The sequence below is a fragment of the Thamnophis elegans genome, chromosome 16, assembly GCF_009769535.1.
Source record: "Thamnophis elegans isolate rThaEle1 chromosome 16, rThaEle1.pri, whole genome shotgun sequence".
NCBI lineage: Eukaryota > Metazoa > Chordata > Lepidosauria > Squamata > Colubridae > Thamnophis > Thamnophis elegans.
Window position 1 is genome coordinate 38,763,627 of NC_045556.1, and position 25,862 is coordinate 38,789,488.

The 25,862-nt window shown below is 48.7% G+C and overlaps 1 protein-coding gene across 1 annotated transcript; it reads right to left on the minus strand.

Annotated features, from left to right (window-relative positions):
• Positions 1-327: 327 nt before the first annotated feature.
• Positions 328-2,205, minus strand: IER5L (immediate early response 5 like). The gene has a single exon (XM_032232377.1). The coding sequence runs from the start codon at positions 1,974-1,976 to the stop codon at positions 792-794; it is 1,185 nt and encodes a 394-aa protein (XP_032088268.1). The 5' UTR covers positions 1,977-2,205; the 3' UTR covers positions 328-791.
• Between the last annotated feature and the right edge of the window lie 23,657 nt (positions 2,206-25,862).

Here is a 25,862-nt window from a genome sequence, read left to right on the forward strand (position 1 = left end):
AGTGAGGGAGGGGGGTTTATACAGTACATTTGAGTTGGGGGGCAGTGACTCTAGAGCGAAATCCGTTGAAAACCCAGCATTTTCAAGGGGCTTTTAAAATAGAACTCGGAAGCCTTTAAAAATATTGCTCTTACAGCCGGGAAAGGAAAAATCGCCTTCTTTCCAAGTAGGGACCAGTCTCCAATTTTCCACTTTAGGTTTCCCCCCCCCCGACAATGCCCCCTTCCAAGCAGGCAGAACTAACTCTTGCCCCACCGAGACCCCCCAAAAAAAATATGGCCTTCCCCCCCTCCCATGCGGCATTCGCACTCGTTCACGGTCCCACCTCCCCCCCCCGGGTTTTTTAAAAAATGACCCCCCCTCCTCTTTAAAAGAAAAAGGAAACCAAAGAAGGCTTGGAGCCCAGAAAAAAGGCAGCGCCAGAGCCCCCTCCAACTCAAAAGCGCCGGGAAATCAAGAAACAAAGGAAAAGTTATTCGCCCGTCTTCCGCGTTCCTCGCTGCCCGAATCGCCTCGCCTCTCCTCGGCCGTCCCTCCGCTGCAAAAATTGAGCTCCGGTGGCCCCGGGGAACTCCGTGGTCCAAATTTTAGAAAACATTCGCTCGGTTCGACGTCCCCCCTCCCCAAAAGCCTTTCCCCCTCCCCTCCCAGGTTCAGCCCAGACCCCCGCAAGTCCAGTCTTTGTTTCAGGGTCTCCCGCCCACCCCCCAATAATCACAGCCGTCCCCCACAGCGTCCGAAAAGGGGCCGAGCGGCGGGGAGAGCCCCGCAAAAGCCGACCCCGGCCGCTCTCAAAAGGCCACGATGGCCCGCGTCCAAGCCCCCAAACTCGCCAGCGCCTGTTTGCCGCACAGCTGTCCGCTGGAGAGCTGCTCCGAGTCCGACGGCGGTGCCGCTGGCGCCGGCCGGCTCACCAAGCCGCTGAAGCTGGAGCCGAAGATGGAGATCAGGCTGGAGATGTTGGAAGCGTCCGGCGAGGAGGAGGAGGAGGAAGGATGGGAGCAGGAGGAGGAGGAAGGCGAGGGCGCCTGTCCAGCGGCGGGGAAGCCTTCCAAGCGGGCGCGCTTGGCACAGGAGGCGAAGGGCGAAGGCGCACCGGGCGGCGCAGGCGGCAACAGCGGCGGGTCCCCAGCGCCGCCCGCCGTTTCGTACTTGCGCTTGGCGCCCGGGCTGGGCGGAGGCAGCGGCGGTGGCGGCGGCGGGCAGCAGCTGGCAGAGGAGGCCACGACGGCGGGGACGAGGCCGCCTGGCGGGCAGGGCGCGCAGCAGCAGTCCTGGTGCAGGTAGCCGTTCTCCACCGTGGTCACCACGTGCGTGTCCAGATCCAGCACGGTGGTGCGGCTCGAGCAGTGCGCCGCGGGCCCCGACGGCGGCGGCATCCCCGAGGGCGCGCACGGGATCCCGAAGTCAGCCCCGCCGCCTCCGCTGCCGCCGCCTCCTCCTCCTGCGGAGCCCGAGCTGGGGTAGCCGCGCGGCGGGTAGAAGGGCAGCGGCGAGTCCCGGCACACGCCCGCCGCGCCGGGCAGCCCCAAAGCAGCGTCGTCGGTGGGCGGCGGCGGCGGCGGCGGCGGCAGGAGCAACATGGACGGCGAGTCCGGCCTGGCCAGGGCGCAGCTCCGCAGCTGGAGGCCGTCGGGTCCGGCGTTGGCGGGCAGCGTCTGGAAGTCGGCGGCGGCGGCCAGCTCGCCCAGCGTCGGGGGAGCGCCGAGGGTGGGCGCGGGCGGCAAGGGCAGGGCGCCGGCGGCGGCGGCTCCGTCGAGGTACAGCGGGTGCGGCGGCTGGCCGGGCAGGGCGCTGCTCTGGCGGCGGTAGAGCTCGGCGTAGCGCTCGCTCAGGTAGAGCTGCCGGGCGTTGCGGAGCACGTAGGAGACCAGCAGGTTCTTGTGCAGCTTCAGCCCGCCGCGCTGCGTGCGCGACATGTGGATCTTGCGCAGCGAGAGGCTGATCAGGCTCTGGGCGTCCAGCGCGCACTCCATCTTCCGCGCCGGCCGCTCAGCTTCGGCCGCCCGACGGCCACCGGGCCCGCATCCACCCGCGGCGAGGCCGGCGCTGCCCGGGGCCACTGCTCCCACGGGGGCCGCGCCGGGCAGGACCGGCCGTGCCAGGCGCTGGATGCCACCCACTCGGGAAAGGCAGCGAAAGCAGCCGCCAACCCCACCCGATGCCCGGCGCTGTCTGCTGGCTCGTCCGCCTGGCCGTCCGCGCTCGGCAGGGCCAGCACTAAGCGCGGCTATGCCCAGCCCCCGCTATTTATACCCCGTCCCCGAGCCCGCCCCCCGAGCCCGGGACCTATCTGCGGGCACCTTGGTCTTGGATTGGCAGCCGCCGCCCGCCCACCTGGGGCCCGAGCCGCCAATCCAGACGAGGCGGTTCCTTTGTGCTATTCAAATACCGATCGGGCTGACGCGGCTAGCTGGAGCGGGGCGCTCCGGAGAGGCCAGCCGAGAGGCAGGCGCCGGGCCAAGCCGGCCGGGCAGGGGGCGAGGGAGGCGGGCGACCGCCCGGGCAGGCGGGCCGGGGGGCTTCGAGGGTTTTTTCTGGGGGGGGTGAAGGCGGCAGGGGGGCGGCTTGCGCCGCCTGGCACAGGTGAGCCTCCCCGGGCCGGCTCTCCACGTGCGGGCCCGGGGAGGGGTGTGTGTGGCGGGCGAGTGGGCGGGGTCTCGTGGATCCCCGCCTCCCCTGCTGCAGGTGTGGGGTAGTGGGGGCCGCCGCCGCCCCAAAATCGGCCCTGAATTGGCATTTCTTTGCCTCCCAAATCGCCTGTCTGGGGATTCCCAAATGCCCGGTGTCGAAATCACGATTGCGCGCCAGCCCAGATGCACCTCGTCCGGGTTTCTAGTCTTGGGGAGTTCCGTGGGATTTCCTACTTCTTGGCTCTTTCCCCCTCTTGGATTTGCATTAGCAACGAAGGCATTTTGGGGGATTTGATGGGCTTCGTTTGAAAAAGGTCCTTGCAGCAGAAGTGGTACCATCAACCTTTCAATGTCTATGTCAACTGGTCATTTTTCTTGCCATGGGGATCAATGTATGCTCAGGACCAATAACTGCCTTTGGTGCGATCCCAAAGCATCTGGAGCACCACTTGAACACCATCAGTATTTGGCAAGCTCTGCGTCAGTTTGAACAGCCTACGTCCTTCTTTCTTTGGTCAGAGCTGAAGAAGCTTCTCTGATGAGGAGTGAAACGTCTTCAAAGAAAAAAACCAGAAAGTCTCTTTAAAAAAGCATCTTTGGGACAGCTTTGATGTCGTTGAACAACAACATCTGCCTATTTTAGCTCCATGGGAAGGATTCCATAGGTGGACAAAAATGCCAAATCCAGTCCGAACATCTAGCTGTGTGATGAACCATAATTCATTCTTTGAACACTTGAATACCATCAGCATTGACAAATTCACCGTCAATTGCAAAAGGCAGGTTTTATTAGCTATGGCTTACATCCTGCAACCATATTTGTAACCCCATCAAACAGCCACACCTGCCCATTCCAGGTCTTTTGGAAATGGCCAAATCCATTCTAAACATCTGGCTGACTATGCAACCAATCATAATGATTTATTAAATTGTATACCGCTGGACTATCAATGATTCTGGGTCATTTGCTAAAGAGAGGGAGGGAGGGAGGGAGAGAGAGAGAGAGAGAGAGAGAGAGAGAGAGCTGAGGCAGACTTGTTAACCCCAGCAATTAATTGCAAGCCCCCGGTGGAACTAATTTGCCCTTGTTTTATGTCAAAATGTGATTTTCTTCTGCAGCGTAAGGCGAAACAACTGTAGAAGGAAGGGTTAGACCATTTTTTTTTAATTTCTATATTTCCTTTAGGATCCAGCTAAGGGGCAGCTTGGTCTGGCTGATCTTGGAAAAACTAAGCAGGGTTTGGGAGTGCTGTGATGGGAGTTGGATGGGGACCTCAGAGGTCATCTAATCCAACCTCCCAGAAATCTCAGCAGAGAGACTGGGAAACAAAAAAAGGGGGTTTAAAAGCCCACCAGTTTTGAGCTGCTGCTTCTGCTGCTGAAAGAGTCTAGTCTTGTCCTTGAAATCCCTAGAAAGTTTGATTCAAAAAGGAGATTTTATTTTCTGCCATATAATTAGTAAGCATTTAATAGGATTTGGGAAGCCGCTTTCAACTCGGCTGGGTTGGGACTGAGCAATTTGGATTTCCCTGGCACTGCGGGAAGACAAATAACCTGTTAGTATGTTGGATGATAAGGGGTGTGGTGGCTCAGTGGCTAAGACGCTGAGCTTGTCGATCAAAAAGGTTGGCAGTTCGGCAGTTCGAATCCCTAGCGCCGTGTAAGGGAATGAGCTCCCGTGACTCGTCCCAGCTTCTGCCAACCTAGCAGTTCGAAAGCACGTAAAAAATGGAAGTAGAAAAATAGGGATAATCTTTGGTGGGAAGGGAACAGCGCTCCATGTGCCTTGAGTCATGCCAGCCACATGACCACGGAGACGTCTTCGGACAGTGCTGGCTCTCTGGCTTTGAAACAGAGATAAGCACCACTGCCCCCTAGAGTCAGGAACAACTAGCACCGATGTGTGAGGGGAATCTCTACTTTTACTTTAGGTAGGATGATATCACCAATCTGAAAAATACATTACCTGTCTATGAAGGATACTTATTTTTGAGGGACCTCTGCTTGCTAAAGATTACGAGCAGTCCTTGTGTTACGACTGTAATAGAGACCGCCCACCGCCGTTGTAATTTGTGACTCCCAGAATTCCCCAGCCGCTTTCAGAGGTCTGGAATGCTAGCTGGGAAATCCTGGGAGTTGAAGTCCAACCATCTTAAAAGTTCCCAAGATTGAAGGCTCCAAAGACTGCACAGAGCTGATCCTTGACTTACAACTATTCATTTAGTGACTATTCAAAGTTACAACGGCACTGGCGAAAGCCACTTTTGGCTGTTTTTTACACTTTGCCATCACTGCAGCATCTCCAGGGCCGCCTGATCATAATTCAGACACCTGGCAACTGACTCATGTTTACGACGGTTGCAGTATCCGGGTTGTGTGTGTCGTGTAATCCCCTTTGACGACCTCCTGACAAGCAAATTCAAGGGGGGAAGCCAAATTCACTCAAGAACCACGTTACTGGCTTGACCACCACAGAGATTCACTTACCGACCGTTGGCAAGAAAGGCCGTAAGACGGGGCAAAGCTGACCGAACCGTTCCGCTTAGCAACGGACATTTCAGGGTCAACGGTGCTCCTAGGCCACACAATTCTGGCCATCAGTTGCCTCTGTTGCAAAGATCGTACCCTTAAAAAAAAATTCCCCACTAAAAAAACGACAACAGCAAGACGCTGCCCTGTGTTGAAAAGTATTTTATCCGAATGAAACCTGTAAACAAATCTTCTCAGTGCTCAGACAGAAAGCAAGACGTGGGGAGGAGGGGGGGATGAAAACCCATAGAAGAATTTTTCCGCACGAATCCCCTCCCATGCTCTGCTCAGGAAGAGCCACGAAGTTGCAGAGAAACATGTTCGGGGGAGAATTAAATTTGTCTCAACGTGCATCCCAGCCCAAACCTGTTCAGTTATAATCCTGCCGGTTGGTTACCAGGTTGCACGAAAGGAACCGGCGGAAAAAGCCTGGAGGAGATATCTGTCTCCCTGTTGCGCAAAAAATAAAAAAATAAAAATCCAGCCTTCGCCAAAGCGAGCTGGAGCCCAACACTGTAGGACCGGGCAAAAACAACCCACTGCAGGAACAACAACAACAACAACAAGACCAGGGTTGTCACGAAGGAAGGAAGAGGGGGGTCCACCCCAAAGTTGGAGAAGGAGGGAGCCGGTTGCAAAGGAAGGCGGAGGAGGAAAAGGGAGGGGCAGCAGCCGCAGAGGCCACCCGTGTTCTGCAAAACAGAAGGGTCCGGTTTGCTGCTGGCTGTTAACGCCAATGGAGCACAACTGGAGGGTTGGTTTCACGTTTGTTTTCTGGTTTGTCCCGCAGTCAGCCAGATGTTCCAACTGGATTTGGCATTTTTGTGCTTCCCAGGGACCAGGGAATAGGCAGACACGGAGGTTTTGTGAGGTTAAAAGTCTCATTGCAGGATCTGCTCTCAGCTCCCCCCCAGCAAAGCTGCTTTTCGCAATTGACTAGTAGTGAATTTGTCAATGCCAACAGTATTCAAGTGTTCAAATAATAAATTATTATGGTTCATTGTACAGTCAGCAGGTATTTAGACTGGATTTGGCATTTTTTGCCCCCTGTTGAGACCTTCTTCCCAAGGACCGGGGATGAACAGATGTTAACCTTTGATGGTGCCAGTGGCCTCATTGCAGGATGGAAGCTGTTCCGAATCAAGCTGCCTTTTGCAATTGACTGGTAGTGAATTTGTCAATGCCAACAGTGTTCAAATGGTACTCCAATTGTTTTGGAGTCGCACCCAAGGTGCCTATTACTTATTATTATTATTATTTGTTAGATTTATTTGCTCGTTCTCTCACCGTGGGGCGACTCTAGCGGGTCTACAAGAATAAAGAAAGATAAATGAAAAGAAATGTAAGCATAGCAGTAGTAAAAGAGAGGTAGTCCTTGACTTACAACCATTTGTTTAGTGACCAGCCGCAACAGCACAAAAAAGGGACCGATGACCAGTTTTCACACTGCAGTGTCTCCATGGTCAAGTGATCAAAATTTGGACACTTGGCAACTGACTCATATTTATGACGGTTGCAGCATCCTGGGGTTACGTGATCCCCTTTTACGACCTTGTGGTAAGCAAAATCAACGGGGAAGCCAGAGCCGCGTATCATGCATGTTGGTAACTTAACAACTGCAGTGATTCACTTAACAACGGGGCAAGAAAGGTCGTAAAATGTGTCAAAACCCACTCAACAACTATCTCGCTTAGCAGCAGAAATTTGGGGCTCAATTGTGATCGTAAGTCGAGGAATACCAGGGAATCAGTCAGTTTCCCAGCCTTAGCCACTTTAAGACATGTGGACATCAACTCCCAGAATTCCTCAGCTGGCGTCTTGGGGGAATTCTGGGAGTTGAAACCCCCAAATCTTAGAAACAGTTGAAGGTGAGAAACCCCCCTTTAGGTCTTCTCAAATTGTGACACGCAAGTGGGAGCATATTTAGCCTCCCACATTTCTTGATTTGGTTTGGATTTTGATGAATTAAGCTCTCTCTGCACGTTAATCAACGCTGCCTCCCAGCATGCATTGCGGCTTCCTTTCCCCCAAAAGTGGGGAGAACTACTCTGAAAAATTAAACAATCCACCCCCTTCCCACTCTACCATTCCTCACCAACTTGGTTATCAAAGGGGATATTAATACAAATACGTGGTTGAAAGTAATGTCATCCTTTGCTCTTTCAAGGCCATGCTAAACCCACTTAAACATGCTTAAATTAGTGGACTCGTGGCAATACATTCTAATAAGGGATTTTTTTTTTTTTAAATGCCCCCTTTCCTCCCAGTCTGTTCAAGCTACTTCACCCAGGAGATTTAAGTTCTGGGTTTAAATCCACGGGGAACATTGCAGGAAGACACTGGAATGGCTCTTTGGCACAGGGTCCCAAATTTGGCGAATATTTTCTTAGCAGCACAGAGGTTGGAAAAGAAGGTGAGAAAAAATGACAAGGTGGGCTGTTATTTATATTCGAAATAACAGGCAAAATTTCAGCCACCGCAGGGGAACGCAGGGCTGCCCAGAGTCCTGGGATGAGATGGCCAGCCAGAAAAATAAAGGTAGTTCTCGACTTACAACAATTCACTTAATGACCGCTTAAAGTGCACAATGGCAGTGCAAAAAAAGTAGCTTATGACTATTGCAGCATCCCTGTGGCCGTGTCATCTAAATTCAGATGCGTGGCAACTGACTCATGTTTATGACCGTTGCTGTGCCCCGGGGTCATGTGATCCCCCCCCCTTCTGCATCCTTCTAACAAGCAAATTCAGCGGGGAAGCCAGATTCACTTTGCGACTGTGCTTACTAATTTAACAACGGCAGTGTGATTTGGTTAATAATTGGGGCAAGAAAGGTGGTAAAATGGGACAAAATTAACTTCACAGGCGTCTCGCTTAGCAACCGAAATTTGGGGCTGCGACTGATCTTGTGCAGCTGCTTCCTTGTTCCTTGGAGAAGGAAAGGATATCTTTTTTAAATTTATTTATTTTATTTAGTTTGTCAAACATGTAAACGATAAGTATAAGTATAAACAATGATTATGAACACAGGAAATGGATACGAATGAGTGGGGAAGTAGGACAGGGACGGAAGGCACGCTGGTGCGCTTATGCACACCCCCTTTACGGACTTCTTCGGAATGGGGTGAGGTCCACAGTAGGCAGTCTTATGTTGAAGCTTTGGGGGGTTTGAGGGTGTAACATCGGAGTCAGGTAGAGCATTCCAGGCGTTGACCACTCTGTGGCTGAAGTCGTATTTTCTGCAATCGAGTTTGGAGAGGTTTACCTTGAGTTTGTATTGATTGTTTGCCTGTGTGTTATTGAGGTTGAAGCTGAAGTAGTTGTTGACAGGTAGGACGTTGTGGCAGACAATTTTGTGTACTACACTCAGGTCGGAAAGTAGGCGGGCGTAGTTCCAGATTGACCAAGCCCAGAATTTTGTGCCTGGTGGCATAAGGGATTCTGTTGTGGGCAGAGGAGTGGAGGACTCTTCTCGTGAAATACCTCTGGACCCGCTCGATCGTATTAATGCCCGATATGCAGTGTGGATTCCAGGCAGATGAGCTGTATTCGAGGATTGGTCTGGCAAAGGTTTTGCATGCCCTAGTTAGCAGTACATCGTTGTTGTTGTGCATTATAATTCTCCGCAGAACATGGTGGCATTGTTGTGATTATTTTCTTGGTACCAATTTTTATTCCTTGGCAAAACTAGGCATAACAACTTGGCATGAAAAACTTTGTTTCGCCAACAAGGCCCTCCACAATCGTACAATTGAACACTTTTCTTAGTTTTGGTTATATTGAATTTGGGATGTCAGGAGGGGTCTCGGCTGCTATTTTATATCTTATTTTTGTTTTTTGTTTTGCTGTTTCTAATTTGGGATATTTTTTACTCAGTTTTCATTTTGATTTAGGTCCAGTAATGTGTATGAGAGGTGGAGAGCTAAATTTTTTTTTCTGATTTGGGGCGCCCCATGTTTGAAGTCTAAACGAGATCCAAGAAAAGATGTGGAGACTCTAGAAAGAGCGCAGAGAAGAGCAAGAAAGAGGATTAGGAGACTGGAGACTAAAACATTAAGAACGGTTGCAGGAACTGGGTATGTCTAGTTTAATGAAAAGAAGGACCAGGGGAGGCATGAGAGCAGCCTTCCAATATCTCAGGGGCTGCCACAAAGAAGTGGGAGTCAAGCTATTCTCCAAGGCACACGAGGGCAGGACAAGGAGCAACAAATGGAAATGAATAAAGGAGAAATCCAATCCAGGAGAAATTTCCTGACAGTGAGAACAATTAACCAGTGGAACTACTTGCCTCTGGAAGTTGTGAATGCTCCAACACTGGAAGTTTTTAAGAAGATGTTGGATAACCATTTGTCGGAAGTGGTGTAGTTTCCTGCCTAAGCAGGGGGTTGGACTAGACAACCTCCAAGGTCCCTTTCCAGCTCGGTTATTCTATTCTAATAGTCGAATTTTGAATTTCAGGACTGACAAAAAGTGAAGGGTCAGAACTCTGTTTTTTTAAAGGTTTTAATGATAAGAAATGATTATAGAAAAATATTTTTTTCCTCTTCCAAGAGGTAACTTTGTATTTCATTGTAAAGAAAACTGGAAGCTCTTTTTTTTTCTATTTCTTTTCATTCTTTCTCTTGGCACTTTTGGTTTTTCTCTTCCTTTTTCTTTGTCTCCTTTATATTCTTTTTTTTTTATACCCCCTTTCTAAAACCTTTCATACAACTTATTCAATTATATATCAAACAACCGGGGAGCAAAACACCTAACAGAGATTGGTAACCTTTTTGAGAATTGCTTTCACACAATACTTTTCCTTTAGTGTCTAAATTAACCCCCTTTCCCCCCCCTCGTTTTGCACAGGGCAAAATTTTCTCCCATCCTAAAACAAGATCTCAAAGCTGTGCCCGCCCCCGGGGGCAATCTGGGAGTTAGAACATAGAATATCAGAGTTGGAAGGGACATCAGAGGTCTTCTAGTCCAACCCCCTGCTCAAGTGGGAGACTCTATACCAGTGTTTCTCAACCTTGGCCACTTGAAGATGTCCGGACTTCAAGTCCCAGCATTCGCTGGCTGGGGAATTCTGGGACTTGAAGTCCGGACATCTTCAAGTGGCCAAGGTTGAGAAACACTGCTCTATACCATTCTCAAGAAATGGCTGCCCAATCTGTTTTTGAATGATGGAGCAATTCACAACCTCCGGAGGGAAGCTGTTCCACTGATTTTGTTCTCACTGTCACGACGTTTCTCCTTAGTTCTAAGACTGGGTTCCTCCTTGATTAGTTTCCATCCTTTGCTTCTTGTCCAGAATAGAATAGCAATAGCAATAGCAGTAGACTTATATACCGCTTCATAGGCCTTTCAGGCCTCTCTAAGCGGTTTACAGAGAGTCAGCATATTGCCCCCAACAATCTGGGTCCTCATTTTACCCACCTCGGAAGGATGGAAGGCTGAGTCAACCCTGAGCCGGTGAGATTTGAACCGCTGACCTGCTGATCTAGCAGTAGCCTGCAGTGCTGCATTTAACCACTGCGCCACCTTCCAACAGAGTTGGAAGGGTCCTTGGCGGTCTTCTAGACCAACCCCCTGCTCAAGCAAGGGACCCTACACCATTTCGGACAAATGGATGTCCAATCTCTCCTTGAAAACCTCCCAACGATGGAGCATTCACAACTTCCGGAGGCAAGCTGTTCTATTCGTTGATTGTCCTCACTGTTAGGGAGTTTCTCCTTAATTCCATGTTGCTTCTCTCATTGGTTAGTTTCCATCTGTTGCTTCTTGTCCTGCCTTCTGGTGCTTTGGAGAAGAGGTTGACCCCCTCTTCTTTGGGGCAGCCCCTCAAATATTGGAAGGCTGCTCTCATGTCCCCCCTCGTCCTTCTTTCCTCTAGGCTGACCAAACCCAAATCCTGCAACTGTTCTTCGTATGTTTCTGTCTCCAGGTCTTTAATCGTTGTGGTTGTTGTTGTTGTTGTTGTTGTTGTTCTTCTTCTTCTTCTTCTTCTTCTTCTTCCTCCTCCTCCTCCTCCTCTTCCTCCTTCTCCTCCTCCTCCTCTTCTTCTTCTTCTTCTTCCTCCTCCTCCTCCTCTTCTTCCTCCTCCTCCTCCTCCTCCTCTTCCTCCTCCTCTTCCTCCTCCTCCTCCTCCTCTTCTTCTTCTTCTTCTCTTCCTCCTCCTCCTCCTCCTCCTCTTCCTCCTCCTCCTCCTCCTCCTCTTCTTCCTCCTCCTCCTCCTCCTCCTCCTCTTCTTCCTCCTCCTCCTCCTCCTCCTCTTCCTCCTCCTCCTCTCCTCCTCCTCTTCTTCCTCCTCCTCCTCCTCCTCCTCCTCTTCTTCCTCCTCCTCCTCCTCCTCCTCCTCTTCCTCCTCCTCCTCCTCTTCTTCTTCTTCTTCTTCCTCCTCCTCCTCCTCCTCTTCCTCCTCCTCCTCCTCCTCTTCTTCCTCCTCCTCCTCCTCCTCCTCCTCTTCCTCCTCCTCCTCCTCCTCTTCTTCTTCTTCTTCCTCCTCCTCCTCCTCCTCTTCCTCCTCCTCCTCCTCTTCTTCTTCTTCTTCTTCCTCCTCCTCCTCCTCCTCCTCCTCCTCCTCTTCCTCCTCCTCCTCCTCTTCTTCTTCTTCCTCCTCCTCCTCCTCCTCTTCCTCCTCCTCTTCCTCCTCCTCCTCCTCTTCCTCCTCCTCCTCCTCCTCCTCCTCCTCCTCTTCCTCCTCTTCCTCCCCTCCTCCTCCTCTTCTTCTTCTCCTGCTCCTGCTCCTCCTCCTCCTCCTCCTCCTCCTCCTCCTCCTCCTCCTCCTCTTCTTCTTCTTCCTCCTCCTCCTCCTCCTCCTCCTCTTCTTCTTCTTATTCTTCCTCCTCCTCCTCCTCCTCCTCTTCTTCTTCTTCCTCCTCCTCCTCCTCCTCTTCCTCCTCCTCCTCTTCTTCTTCTTCTTCCTCCTCCTCCTCCTCCTCCTCCTCCTCTTCTTCTTTCTTCCTCCTACCCTCCTCCTCCTCCTCTTCCTACCCTCCTTCCCTCCTCCTCCTCCTCCTCCCTCCTCCTCCTCCCCTTCTCCTCCTCCTCCTCTTCTTCTCTTCTTCCTCCTCCTCTTCCTCCTTCTTCTCTTCTTCTTCTTCTTCTTCTTCTTCTCCTCCTCCCTCCTCCTCCTCCTCCTCCTCTTCTTCTTCTTTCTTATTCTTCCTCCTCCTCCTCCTCTTCTACTCTTCTTCTTCCCTCCTCTCCTCCTCTCCTCTTCCCTCTCCTCTTCTTCTTCTTCTTCTTTTCCTCCTCCTCCTCCTCCTCCTCCTCCTCTCTTTTTTCTCCTCCTCCCTCCTCCTCCTCCTCCTCCCTCCTTCTCCTCCTCCTCCTGCCTCCTACTCCTCCTCCTCTTCTTCTTTCTTCTTCTCTTCTTCTTCTTCTTCTTCTTCTTCTTCTTCTCTCGTCTTCTTTTGTCTTCTTAGCACATGTCATCTCCCTGTCTTAAGTCCACATCCAAAGATTGGCCTTCCGTGAATTCACATCGGAAAACTACATTTCTTGAGTCCTTGTTTTGCAACTGTCCGTTTAGTTTGCAACTGTCCTCACTGTTAGGGAGTTTCTCCTTAAATTCAGGTTGCTTCTCTCCTTGGTTAGTTTCCATCCGTTGCTTCTTGTCCTGCCTTCAGGTCAGCGGTGAAATTCAAATGCTTTTACTACCCCGTTCTGTGGGCGTGGCTTGGTGGGCGTGGCAGGGGAAGGATACCGCAAGATCCCCATTCCCTCCCCACTTCCGGGGCCAGCCAGAGGTGGCATCTGCCGGTTCTCTGAACTACTCAGAATTTCCGCTACCTGTCAGAAATCCTGCTGCTGCTTCAGGTGCTTGGAAAATAAGTTGACCCCCCCCTCTTCTTTGTGGCATCCCCTCAAATATTGGAAGACTGCTATCATGTCACCCCTTCTCTTGTCTGCTCTTCTGTGCAATTTTTCCAGAGTCTCAACTCTCAACATCTTTTCTATAATATTAGTGACCAAAACTGGATGCAATATTCCAAGTGTGTCGACCCCCCCCCCCCCAAAACACTACAATTCCAGAGGAGACACCCCCCTTCCCTTCCTAGAACCAGCTGCAGAGCAAGGCATTCTGGGCAAACGTAGTTCTTGAGGTCTCCCCCCATCCCCAATCAGATGGCCCACCCCATCCTGAAATCCCTAGGGAGGGGGAGATGCAAAGACGAGGGAGGGCGGAGCCGTGTGGCGAGGGGGGGGGGGCGAGTCGCCGGAGCCTGTTTCAAAAGAGAAAGGCGATTTTTGGGGAGGGGTTTCTTGCAAACGTTGGACCCCCCCTCCCCGTCTGGACCCAGAAGGCGCTCGTCTTCTTTGGGGAGAGAGGTGTGTGTGGATCTTCAACCCTGGCTCTTTCTTGGAGTTTTCCCACACCGCTAAATCACAAGCTCCCCTCGTCCCCACCCAGGACGGCCTCTGCTGGCTGGGGGATGATGGGACTTATAGTCGGAACTTTGCAAGGATTTGCGATGGAAAGCCCGGAAGGCGGCGCGCCGGGTTTTGTAACCCGGCGCCCGCGGGCGCTCTCCTCCGAAGCAGAATGAGCCCCGCAGGGATGTTTCCGTGGTGGGAGCCTCTAAAAACCTTTGGTGGTGACCCCGTAATCGGCCCGATGATTGGGTTGAAATGGGCTGGGGGAATAGAGGGGTTCTCCCGTATCTATTGTGAGAATCCAGCCTTCAGGTGTCGTTTCTAAGGGGATTCGTTGCTCGTTCTGCCTATACAGCCGCCCCCTTCTTCTTGTGGGGGGCTGGGTGGGTGCCCAAGGTCCCCTCCCTCAAACAGCTGGATTAATGCAAGGGGGCTTAGCCACTAAAGCTTCTAACCAGGGTTTACGGGGAATTAGCTGATGCCGCCTGAATGCAACCACTTCATTCTCGCTGACCCAGTTATGCGGTTCTGTTCAAACGCCCCGCATTGCTCATGTCGTCCTCCCGCTTCTCTGACGCCATAGCTGCTAATTTTACCTCCAGCCCAGGACTTCATTGGGGGGTGGAGGGTGGAGCTGTAGGGTGAAGCCAGAGCCCCTGACTGCACCACATGCAATTCTTCCTTCACTGCTCCTCTCAAGATCTTGTCAGCATCTCCTGGTGGCCTCCCCTCCTCTGCAAATCAGGGCAAAAGTACTTACCCTCTGAAGTGACTTGGGGCATAGTATTTTCAGAACTGCCGTGTACAAGGATGAGTTGTAGCCTGGCTGGGCCCGTTTATGGATCAGGGGGTCTGCCCTTGAAGACTATCTCTTGAAAAGTCAAGTGGCATCTGGACCCATGCAATAGAAACTGCCCCCCCCCCCTTTTCAGACTGATGGGTGTGTGTGTGTGTGTGTGTGTTAACCCAGTGTTTCTCAAGCATAGCTGGCTGGGGAAATTCTGGGAGTTGAAGTCCACAGGACTTAAGTCACCAAGGTTGGGAAACACTGGGTTAACCATTTGATAGAAGGGGCTATTTTGATTTTTCTTTTTAAAACCGGCAGAATCAATGAAAGCATTCTGATAAAGACTCGGAGAATTGAAATGGATTAAGCAAAAGAAATTCTCATTCAAATCTCTCTTTATTCACTTCTGGGATGTTTTTTGAGGGGGGGGGGCCTTCCCTACCCAACCACCCACCTCTTTTTCTAACCACTAATTCATCACTTCCCACCACCAGCCTAGATTTAGACTTCATGTTATTGTTTAAAAACTTTTACCCTCTCACTGTTTTCTTACTTCCTTCGATGAATCTTTCTTTTGATGGTTTTAAACTATTTTTGCAAAGAATATACATACAACAGTTTGTTTAGTGACCTCTCGAAGTTACAATGGCATTGAAAAATTGACTTATGACTCTTTCCCACTTACAACTGTGATGTCCACATCCTGGCAACTGGCTCGTATTTATGATGGTCCCAGTGGTCGGGGGGGGGGGGGGACGGGATGGGACGTCAAATGATCACCTTCTAACAAAGCAGGAAACCAGATTCGCCTTACGACAGTGTTATTAACTTAACAACTGCAGTGATTCACTTAAAAGCACTGTGGCAGGAAGGGTCGTAAAACGGGACAAAATTCACTTAACTAGTGCCTTGCTTAGCAATGGAAATTTTGGGCACTATTGTGTCGTAAGCTGAGGACTCCCTCCACTAGCTTCAACCTAGTGCTATCTAACAAAATGAAATTCAGTGGTGAAAAAAGGAAGGTTCTACATTTAGGCAGAAAAACCAAGTGCAACAGGTACAGGATAGGTGGTACCTGGCTCAATGGTAGTTGACTGTGAGAGGGATCTTGGAGTCCTAGTGGGCAACCATTTAATGTGAGCCAGCCGTGGGCAGCAGCTGCCAAAAAAGCCAACACAGTTCTAGGCTGCATAAACAGAGGGATAGAATCAAGATCACGTGAAGGGTTATACCACTTTACAAGGCCTTGATAAGGCCACACTTGGAATATTTGCATCCAGTTTTGGTCGCCACGATTTTAAAAAAGATGCGGAGACTCTAGAAAGAGAGCAGAGAAGAGCAACCAGGATGATTATGGGACTGGTGGCTAAAACATATGAATAGAGGTTGCAGGAACTGGGTATATCTAGTTTGATGAAACAGAAGGACTAGGGAGACATGATAGCAGTCTTCCAATATCTCAGGGCTGCCCCAAAGAAGAGGGAGTCAAACTATTCTCCAAAGCACCCGAGGATAGAACAAGAAGCAATGGGTGGAAACTAATCAAGGAGAGAAGCAACCTAGAACTGAGGAGGAATTTCCTGACAATGGGAACAATTAATCAGTGGAACAATTTGCCTCCAGAAGTTGTGAATGCTCCAACACTGGACATTTTTAAGAAGATGTTGGACAACCATTTGTCTGAAACGAGATAGGGTTTCCTGCTTAAGCAGAGGGTTGGACTAGAAGACCTCCAAGGTCCCTTCCAACTCTGTCATTTTATTCTAACCCTTTAGGGAAGCAAAGAGGAAGAGAGTCCCCCAAACTGGATAATTATGATGACCAGAGAGATTTTGGATGGGCCAACCATCCATCTTCAAGCACCACGGAGTTCCCATTGGTGGGTTCAATTTGCCAGCCTGGAAAAAACCTGTTTTTGAAGCCTAAAATGCTGCGCTAATTAAGTATTTATATTAAGGACTCTTTATCGACCAGAAACATCTTATTAATATTAGAAATATCTGGTGATCAAAGTCGGGAACGATTATAGATTTTAAAAAAAACAAACACCGATGAATTATTTACATTCACCCTATTTGGACCCCATCAACCCACTCTGATATAATTATAAATATTTGATAAATAATTACGCCTTCCCTTCGGAAGCAAGTGGTGTTCCTCCACGCATTCCCCTTCGGTGATTTATATCAAAGGTCTGATTGTTTCCATTTGTAAATGATCTTATGCAATACAGAGGGGAAAAAAACACCTCTTAATCATGGAGAATTTGCCTAGTTGGTACTGAGGGGTCTTTGAATTAAGGATGCGTGTCTGGAGGCCATCAAAACGGTCCCCTCAATGGAAATTCAAAGAAATTCAAAATATTGTGACAATCGTCTTTAAGTTGCCTTGTAACTGATGGGTGAATGTTACCACTGGAGGTCACTTTTTCAATAATATCGTGCAATCCAACTTTTTTTATATGAACGAGTATCTTTCATGCAGCAATCTACATGGCAAAGAGAGAGCGGGAGTGAGAGAGAGAGAAGACGCGGAAAGAGGGAAGAGAGGGAGAGAAAGCAGCAAGAATCTGCCAGCGGAAAAAAGCATGGCTCGCAGGGCTAAAAGCCACGGTTTGAAAAACAATTTGGTTGATGAGCTGAAAATTATTCCAAGGATGATTCTTAAATCTGTCCACACACAGCCACTGAATCGGATTGAGTCTTATTGCAAATCTGGATTCAGTCGGCCTGGGGATTTTGGCAGATGTCGTCAGCTGATCCGGTGGTCACTAGAGGTGTTTAAGAAGAGCCTGGACAGCGAATGGTCCAGGGTGTTGGATTAGAACAGTGCTTCCCAAACTTGGCAACTTAAGACTTGTGGACTTCAACTCCAGAATTCTCCAGCCAGCTCTCTCTTCAACTCTGGGAGTTGAAGTCCACAAGTCTTAAAGTTGCCAAGTTTGGGAACCATTGGATTAGAAGACCTCCAAGTTCCCTCCCAACTCTGCTATTGTTTTCTGTTCTACTTTTATTATAAAGTGGTGTAATTTACATATATGATTTCCCCAGCCAGCTTCTAACAAACAACTCACTGGGCGAAGCCAGATTTGCTTAATGACCAACAAAATTCACTTAACAACCAAAAGGATTTGCTTATAACTGTGGCAAAAGACAGTCACAAAATCACGTCTGATTTTAAAACCACCTTGTTTAACCAAGGGAATTTCTGATCCTGATTTTGGTCCTACCTGCATACATTTGTGTGGCCTTCAGAATAATTATTTAACTTCCGATTTCTGTTTCAGCCTCTGATCGTATTTCCTTCATGCCTTCTCTTTGCTATGCCTATATCCTTCTAGGCATTTTCAATACACCACCGCCTACAATGAGATCTAGAAACTTGGTACAATTTGAATTGATTTGAAAAAAAAAATCAGCCAGCCCCAGATTTTGGAATTTTCCCCCCATTGCTTCGTGAGACTCTCATTTTTAACCAGCCGGCATGCGCTGATCACAAAATTAAAAAGCACGCCCCCATGCAAAATAGTCCATTAAGAAATTGCCTGTTGCAATATGTAGGAAATTACAGATATTACCACAAACAATGACAGTTAAATTGATATGACAAGACCGAGGGATGTATATAATTATCCCAGCCAACATTATAATGCATGCGGATTGCCTAAGCAAATAGAAACGATTTGGACCACCGCTCGCCAAAAACTGTAGAAAAATTTTGCGTTCCCATTAGTCCTTTAACCTGCTCTGGTCAAGAATTAACAGGCGTGTTTGGACAGCCAGCTGAGCTTGATTAATCTTAACCTTGGGTTGTTTTTCGGTGGCTTAGTTGATTCAATGCAGCCTGTTCCCACTCAGGGCAGGAGCAACCACGGAAGGCCCGTGGGAGGTCAAAAAAGTCAAAATGGCAACCTTCAATTTCCATTGTGGAGATTTACATGAGATATAATACAACAACGAGTTTAAAGGAAGCAGTTGGACGATGCAGCTTTCGTTTGCTTTATTTGATGGGAGATGTGCCGGAGGAGGGATTCCAAGGCAGGCTAGAAAGTGGGAGACTGTGAGTTCTAGTTCTGTCTCAGGCATGAAAGCTGACAGGGGGACTTTGGGCCGATCACTAGGAGACGGTGAATTCTAGTTCTGTCTAGTTTGCTGTTGTATCTGAAACAATTTAAAGCTTTTTTTTTTTAAGATGAAGCCTTCCTATGTTTTATTGGGGAGGGGGGGAAACCCTGCAGAAAAACAGTAAAATCTGTCTGAAAAACATTAAAAGCCAGAGTGGGAAACGAAAGCAGCGTAGAATTACGACTGAATGAAGCCCAAAGAAAATTGAAAAGGAAACCAATAACAGGTGTTTTTTTTTAAACGTCTCTACATGGTTGATACGTCCAGGTGTCAACTTTTACTTATTTAATACACAACTTTCTCCTTTGCCCTCTTGATTAAAGAGGACGGGATCTCTAGAGCAGTGTTTCTCAACCTTGGCAACTTGAAGATGTCCGGATTTCAACTCCCAGAATTCCCCAGCCAGCATTCGCTGGCTGGGGAATTCTGGGAGTTGAAGTCCGGACATCTTCAAGTTGCCAAGGTTGAGAAACACTGCTCTAGAACTTTGAGCCTGGTGAAAGAAACCACTTTGCCTTGAAAGCGAAATGGAGAGAAAAACAAAACACAGACGAAACCGGATTCAAACTGGTTTCCAGATCCAGAAGGGCAACTTCTTACGGAGATAGCGAGTTTGGCCAGCCGGCAAAGGCCATGTCACCGGTAGGCGTGTCAGGAGCAAATATTTGTAGATGTGTCATCCGCGTAGCAGGCTGTTTGCCGTCCCTGTGGCTCAAAAAAGAGGAAAGCTGGGTCATCGCGCTGAAGCCAAACAACTCGCAATTGTTTTGTGATTCTCTGTAGGTTGGAATGGAGATTGGAAGGAAGAGCCTCTTCCCTTCCCTCCCCTCCCCTGTGCCAGGCTTAGATGGGAGAGAATTTGCTTTTCAGGTGTTTTTTTTGGTTCCACCACAAAACCGCGGACGACAAAATCGTGCTCGACTAAAGCGCGCATTTGACGTCATCACAGCGCGACGAAAACATCGCGCTGTGATCGATAAATGTAAAAATAAAGCGAAAACCTTACCCTAACCCCCCCAAACCTAACCCTAAACCTAACCCTAACCCTAACCCTAAACCTAACCCTTAACCTAATGCTAAACCTAACGCTAACTCTTAACCTAACGCTAAACGTAACCCTAACGCTCTAAACCTAACCCTTAACCTAACCCTAACCCTAACCGTTACCTTTATGTGAATCGGCTTGCTTTAATTTTATTTTTATTTCAATTTTTAATTTTTTTCATCGCGCTGTGATGACGTCAAATGCGCACTTTCGTCGAGCGCGCTTTTGTGGACCGCGGTTTTGACGGGTCACGGTTTTTTTTAAAGTACCATATTTTTCGGAGTATAAGATGCACCTTTCTCCCCCCTAAAAGAGGGTGAAAATTTGGGTGTGCCTTATACACCGCAGGTAGCCCCACCCACCCACCAGATCCCACCCTTTGGCCTCTGCTCCCAGCAATTTACCTCTTTGCAGCAAACAGGGGGCTTCAATAAGCTACAGCAATCCCTGCAGCTGATGATGGGAGAAAGTGAAAGTGAAACTTGCCATTTGCTCCAGGTGGCAAATTGCTGGGAGGCAGATATATATATATATATATATATATATATATATATCCTTAGGAACAAAACAGCCAAGATCCCACACTACTCCTGGAAACCCAAACCTGAAGTAGTCAGCAGCAGCCTGAAGATGACGAATGTGACTTCGTCGAAACGTCGCCAAGACATCTCCAATTCTACGCGGAGAAAACCCGAACAACTAGAGACCTATATATATATATATATATATATATATATTATATTATATATATATATTATATATATATACACACACACACACACATATATATATATATATGTATATGTATATGTATATGTATATGTATATGTATGTGTATAGATATATATATATATATATATATATATATATATATATATATATATATTTTCTTGTGCTAATCGGGCTGTTTGCTGCAAGGAGGTAAGTCAACAACTATAATGCCTACAGAATGTTCAAATTATTAGACTTATTTTTTTAAAGACTGCTTTGTTATTGTTCTAGACAACGTAACAAAATGAAGAAGCTTTTTAAAATAAATGCTTGATCGGAAGAGGCCCCGTGCTATTGTTTGAAAGAGCGCTATTCTTTTAAATAGCAGAGAATAACTACACTTCCAGAAAGCACATTTTAACAGCCTCTGTACAAGTATAGTCTGAAATGTAACACTACAAAGAGTGTATATTGTCTGTACTGTTTGCTGTTTGCTGCAAGGAGGCAAATTGCTGGGAGGCAGAGGCAGATATTTTCCCCTTCTTTTCCTCCCCGAAAGCTAGGTGCGTCTTATACTCTGGAGCATCTTATTCTCCCAAAAATACAGTATCTGTTGTCACCCGCCAGTGGCCAGTGGAGCTGGCAGCAGATTCGGATAGTGGGGAGGAAGATGGGCCAGTCCTGGAGCCTGGGGAAGGCTCTGATGAGGCAGAGAGGGGGCCAGGGCCATCTGACAGTTATCAGCTGCCTTCGGAGTCAGACATCAGTGAGGCAGAGGAACAGCTGGAGCCTCTTCCCAGTGTGCGCATGCGCAGAGTGGCCAGACGAAGGGAAGAGCTAAAGAACAGGGGTCGACTTGGGAGTAAGGCCACAGGTGGGCGGTGAATGGCCCCTCCCAGAGGGAATAAAAGAGGAGCGAAGGGGGAGTGGAGTTTGCAGGAGACAAAATTAGTTCGCTTCATTGATTTGTGACTCTCCGAAGGCTCCTTGGCAAGTTCTGCAGATATGGCCTGGCAGCTCTCCAAGCCAGAGAAGGTCTGTGACTGTAAATCCTCCCTTGAAAGACTTTGCTGGAGGTGAATGAGCAGAAGTCACAGCAAATTAATAATAGGGTTTTTGTCGGGACCAGGAGTTGGCTTCATGCTCTTGGGGAGCCTTTGTCAGACAGGATAAGAGAATTTGGGAGAAGTTGTTTCATCGGAAAGAGGGGATTGCTGGTTGGGGAATTCTGAGAGTTGAAGTACACAGAGGCTTGTTGAGGAATTCTGGGAAATGCTGCTTCATCGTGAGAAAAGCTGTAGATTCTGCAGATGGCGGAGACACTAAAACGACTTTGGTTTAGTTGAGAAGACAGGAAGAGGGGAAAAAACACACATGAGGACACGAAAGGCAGGCGCAGAAATCCTGTCCACTAACTCACATCAAAGTCTCTCTCTCTCTCTCACCCGATGCTGCATTCACACAACACGCCAACCTAGAGCATGGGTTTACTTTCACAAGGAGGACTGAAGTCCCGCAGCTACATTTTAAACCTAGCTGAGTTTGTTGGGCCAGATCAGGTTGGGTGGTTGTGGGAAGTTGCAAAATTGGTCGAACAGAATAAACCTGCATTAAACTGAACTCTGGTCATTGTGTTGTGTGAACGCTGCCAGGCAATGCTCAGCTCCAGCAGTCTGTCTCTTTATGACAATCTCCAGACAGTGATATGGTGATCCATAAATGAAATGTATTTATTTTTAAAATCTCACTATTGCTCTGATAATACCTCATGGTGAGGACCATAATAACCTCCTTTTCTCTTCCCATGGTCCCCACAACAACTCTGTGAAATGGATGGACTCTTCTGCCTCATCATCATCCCCTCCTTCTCCTCCTTCTCTTTCTTCTTTACTTCCCCCTCTTTTCTCTTCCTCTTTTTCCCTCCTCTGCCTTTCCCCTCCTCCACCTCTTTTTTTTCCTCCTCCTCCTCTTCTTCCTTCCCCCTCTTCCCTTCTCCCCTCTTCTTCCTCTTCCTCTCCTCTTCCTCCTTTTCTTCCTCCCTCTCCTCCTCTTCTTCTTCCTCTCTTCCTCATCCTTTTGTTCGTTCCCTCCCTCCCTCCTCTAAAATGCCAGAAAAAATGGGGCTGGGAGCGACTCACGGGTCTTTTAAAGCATTAAATTTCACGATCTTTGCTTGTGAGAAGGAACAGAAAGGGACATGACGGGGTGGGGAGGAGGAAGCGTGTCAGCCTCCAGAATTTTTTTTTTATTGCAGGCTTACGTCGAGATAAATAAATAACATTTTTGCTCGCCCTGGTTTTCTGCTCAGGAAGGCGTCAACTTCCTGCTGCAAACTTTTTGGTCTTCTAAGCCAAAAGATCTGGGGGATTTTTGCTGATCTGAACTTCTCTTGGGGTGTGTGTGTGTGTGTGTGATTTGTATTGAAAAGACGCCTTTTTGTGCTTGATTCGGAGAGCGTTAAAACCTGCCTGGTTTCCTCCAGACACACTTTCCTTGTGAAAGTGTGGCACAAAGAGATAGCAGCCTCTGGGGAAGACGTGGAAGTGACACGACATCCCATCAATGTGACAATTGTCTCACTCACGGAAGCTGTGTGATGCTTTTGCCAATCTGTCTCCCAAGGCTCTTTCCCCCCCCCCAACCCCCAAGACTCTCTTCCTTTATGAGCCCCCTTTGATGTTGGTGGTTTCTGCATCCTGCTGAGCATAATGTGCTTCAAAAATGTGGGGCCCTCCCTCCATTTGACTGGCCTTCCCCAACGTGGGTGGCCGGCCACCCTGTGAATTGGAAATCCCAGAAGTCTTTGGAGTTGACTGGCCAGGCAGGGGGATTGTGGGAGTTTGGACACCCGGCTGGAGGATAGAATAGCATAGATAGAATAGAATACAGAGTTGGAAGGGACCGTGGAGGTCTTCTAGTCCAACCCCCTGGCTAGGCAGGAAACCTTACACCACTTCAGACAAATGGCCATCCAACCTCTTCTTATAAACTTTCAGTGTTGGAGCATTCACAAGTTGTGGAGGCAAATTATTCCACTGGTTAATTGTTCCCACTGTCAGGAAATTTCTCCTTAATTCTAGGTTGCTTCTCTCCTTGGTTAGTTTCCCACCCATTGCTCTTGTCCTGCCTTCGGATGCTTTGGAGAATAGCTTGACTCCCTCCTCTTTGGGGCAGCCCTTGAGATATCGGAAGACGGCTATCATTCTTCTTTTCATTCAACTAGACATACCCAGCTCCTGCAACCGTTCTTCATATGTTTTATCCCTCCAGTCCCCTAATCTTCTTTGTTGGATATCCAAGTTGGGGATGTTTCTCTAGGAAAGGAAAAAGCAAATTGGAAAGTTTTACAGTGTGGCTGTACTTTGTTGTTGTTGTTAATTGCAAAGTCGTGTCCGACCCATCGCGACCCCATGGTCAACGTTCCTCCAGGCCTTCTGTCCTCTCCCATCCTCTGGAGCCCATTCAAGCTCACATCGGCTGCTTCGGGGACTCCATCCAGCCACCTCCTTCTCTGCCGTCCCCTTCTTCTTCTTTTGCCCTCCATCGTTCCCACCATGAGGCTCTTCTCCAGGGAGTCCTTCTTCTTTCTCATCAGGTGGCCAAAGTCTTTGAGTTTCCTCTTCAAGATCTGGCCTTCTAACAGAGCAGTCAGGGTTGATCTCCTCTAGGATCTGACCGGTTGGATGGCCTTGCAGTCCAAGGGACTCAATGCAGGAGTCTTCTTCTCCAGCACCAGAGTTCAAAGGCCTCAGAGTTCAAACTGTAGCATGGCAAAACCATAGTACTTAGGGCTGGAGAAACTGACTAGCCAAGAGGCAAAACATGACTTCTTTAAACTATTAAGCATGCAGGAACCTTTGGATGATGCTTGGAATCTCTCCGCTAAACAAGGAGAGAGAAGCAATCTGGAACAGGGAGAACACTTGACCAGTGGGTGCTCCATCACTGGAGGCCTTTAAGGAGAGGACTGGGACTGTGTGGAATGCTGTAGGCAGGGTCTCCTGCTTAGAATAGGGTTGGAGTCCCAGGAGGTTGGACTAGAAGATCTCCAAGGTCCCTTCCAGCTCTGTAATTCTATATTGTGGATCACATGCTGCTTGGAGGTGCAAACGTTCCAAGAGACAGGAGATGCCACTTCATCGCTGCCTTCCCACTTACAAAACACAGGATGTTGGGGGCTTCTGCCCAGGACCGCTAGGCTGGTGTTGGAAATCAGGGCTAAAATTTGGTGGTGGTGTGGGTCCCGCTCAACAAATCAACCTGCTGTTTATTGCCAGCCACCCCTCCCCATCAGCTAGTTCCGGACTAGGGCTCTGACAGATGCTTTGGCCAGCTGTTAAACCGCCTCTCCCATCCCAGGTGAGCAGGTTGGGGAAGGGGAAGCTTTTCCCACGTGGCCAAGGATGCCAGGGGGATCCCCGAGCCCTTCCGTCAGCAGGAGGTTAGGAAGCCCTCGGAGTTACAGATGTTCCATAGCGTATTCTGAGTCTGTCTGTCTGACAGTCCCTGTTTCTCTGTCTATTGGTATCGTATGTACGTAGCTACGTACGTTACGTATCTACTATCTATCTATCTATCTATCTATCTATCTACTATCTAGCTAATCTATCATCTTATCTATAGAATCTATCTATCTATCTAATCACTGCCTGTCCTATAGCTCTCTGTCTGCCTGTCTACAGTATCTCATCCATCCATCCATCCTCCATACTTGAGAGACTGCCTCCTGCCGATTACCTCCCTTCGACCGATTAGATCGCACAGATTAGGCCTCCTCCGAGTTCCATCCGCCAGTGCCGAGTGGCGACTACGCGGAGGAGAGCCTTCTCAGTAGCAGCTCCGACCCTTTGGAACGATCTCCCCATGGAGATTCACACCCTCACCACCGTCCAGACCTTCCGCACAGCCCTTAGGATCTGGCTATCCCGTCAGGCCTGGGGATAATTCTAATCCGCCCCACCCGAATGTTGAATGAATGTTGTGTTTTATTGTTTTATTTTTTATTTATGCACTGTCTTATGTTTTATCTTGCACCCCCCTTCCCATGAACTGTAAGCCGCCTGAGTCCCCTCAGGAAAAGGGCGGCCTATAAATAACAAATAAATTCTAAATTCTAAATTCATCTCTTTGTCTGTCTATCCATCCATCTGTCCATCCATCAATCCCATCCATCTACCTTCTCTATCTACCTTATCTACCTTATCCATCCATCCATCCATCCATCCATCCATCCCTCCATCCATCCATCCTATCTATTGCATTGTAGCTTTTACAAATAACTCAAGCAGCAACATATAAGAAGAGAGAGAGAGAGAGAGAGAGAGGGAGAGAGAGAGAGAGAGAGAGAGAGAGAAGAGATGAGACGAGAGAGAGAGAGAGAGAGAGATCCATCAGCCATCAGCAATAGAAGAAATACTATGTAAAGATCGATTAGTGAATTGCTTTGTCCAGAGTGGAAAACAGTTTTAAAGACTTCAAAGATGTCTGTTGCGTTTTCCTGTTCCTCTTCTCCAACACGTCCCCTCCCCAAAACTAGCCAACATTTAAACAAACCACAGTTTGCTTGGGCATAGGCAGCACTCATTAACTGGTTATGCCGGTTATTTGCACGCGGCTGGCTAGGAGCTCATGAGGTCATCTGTGGGGGGCCTGTACTTTTGAAAAGAAAGAGAATT

Coding starts and splice junctions, on each gene's coding strand:
- IER5L (XM_032232377.1), bottom strand. CDS start 1,976: ATGGAGTGCGCGCTGGACGCCCAGAGCCTGATCAGCCTCTCGCTGCGC.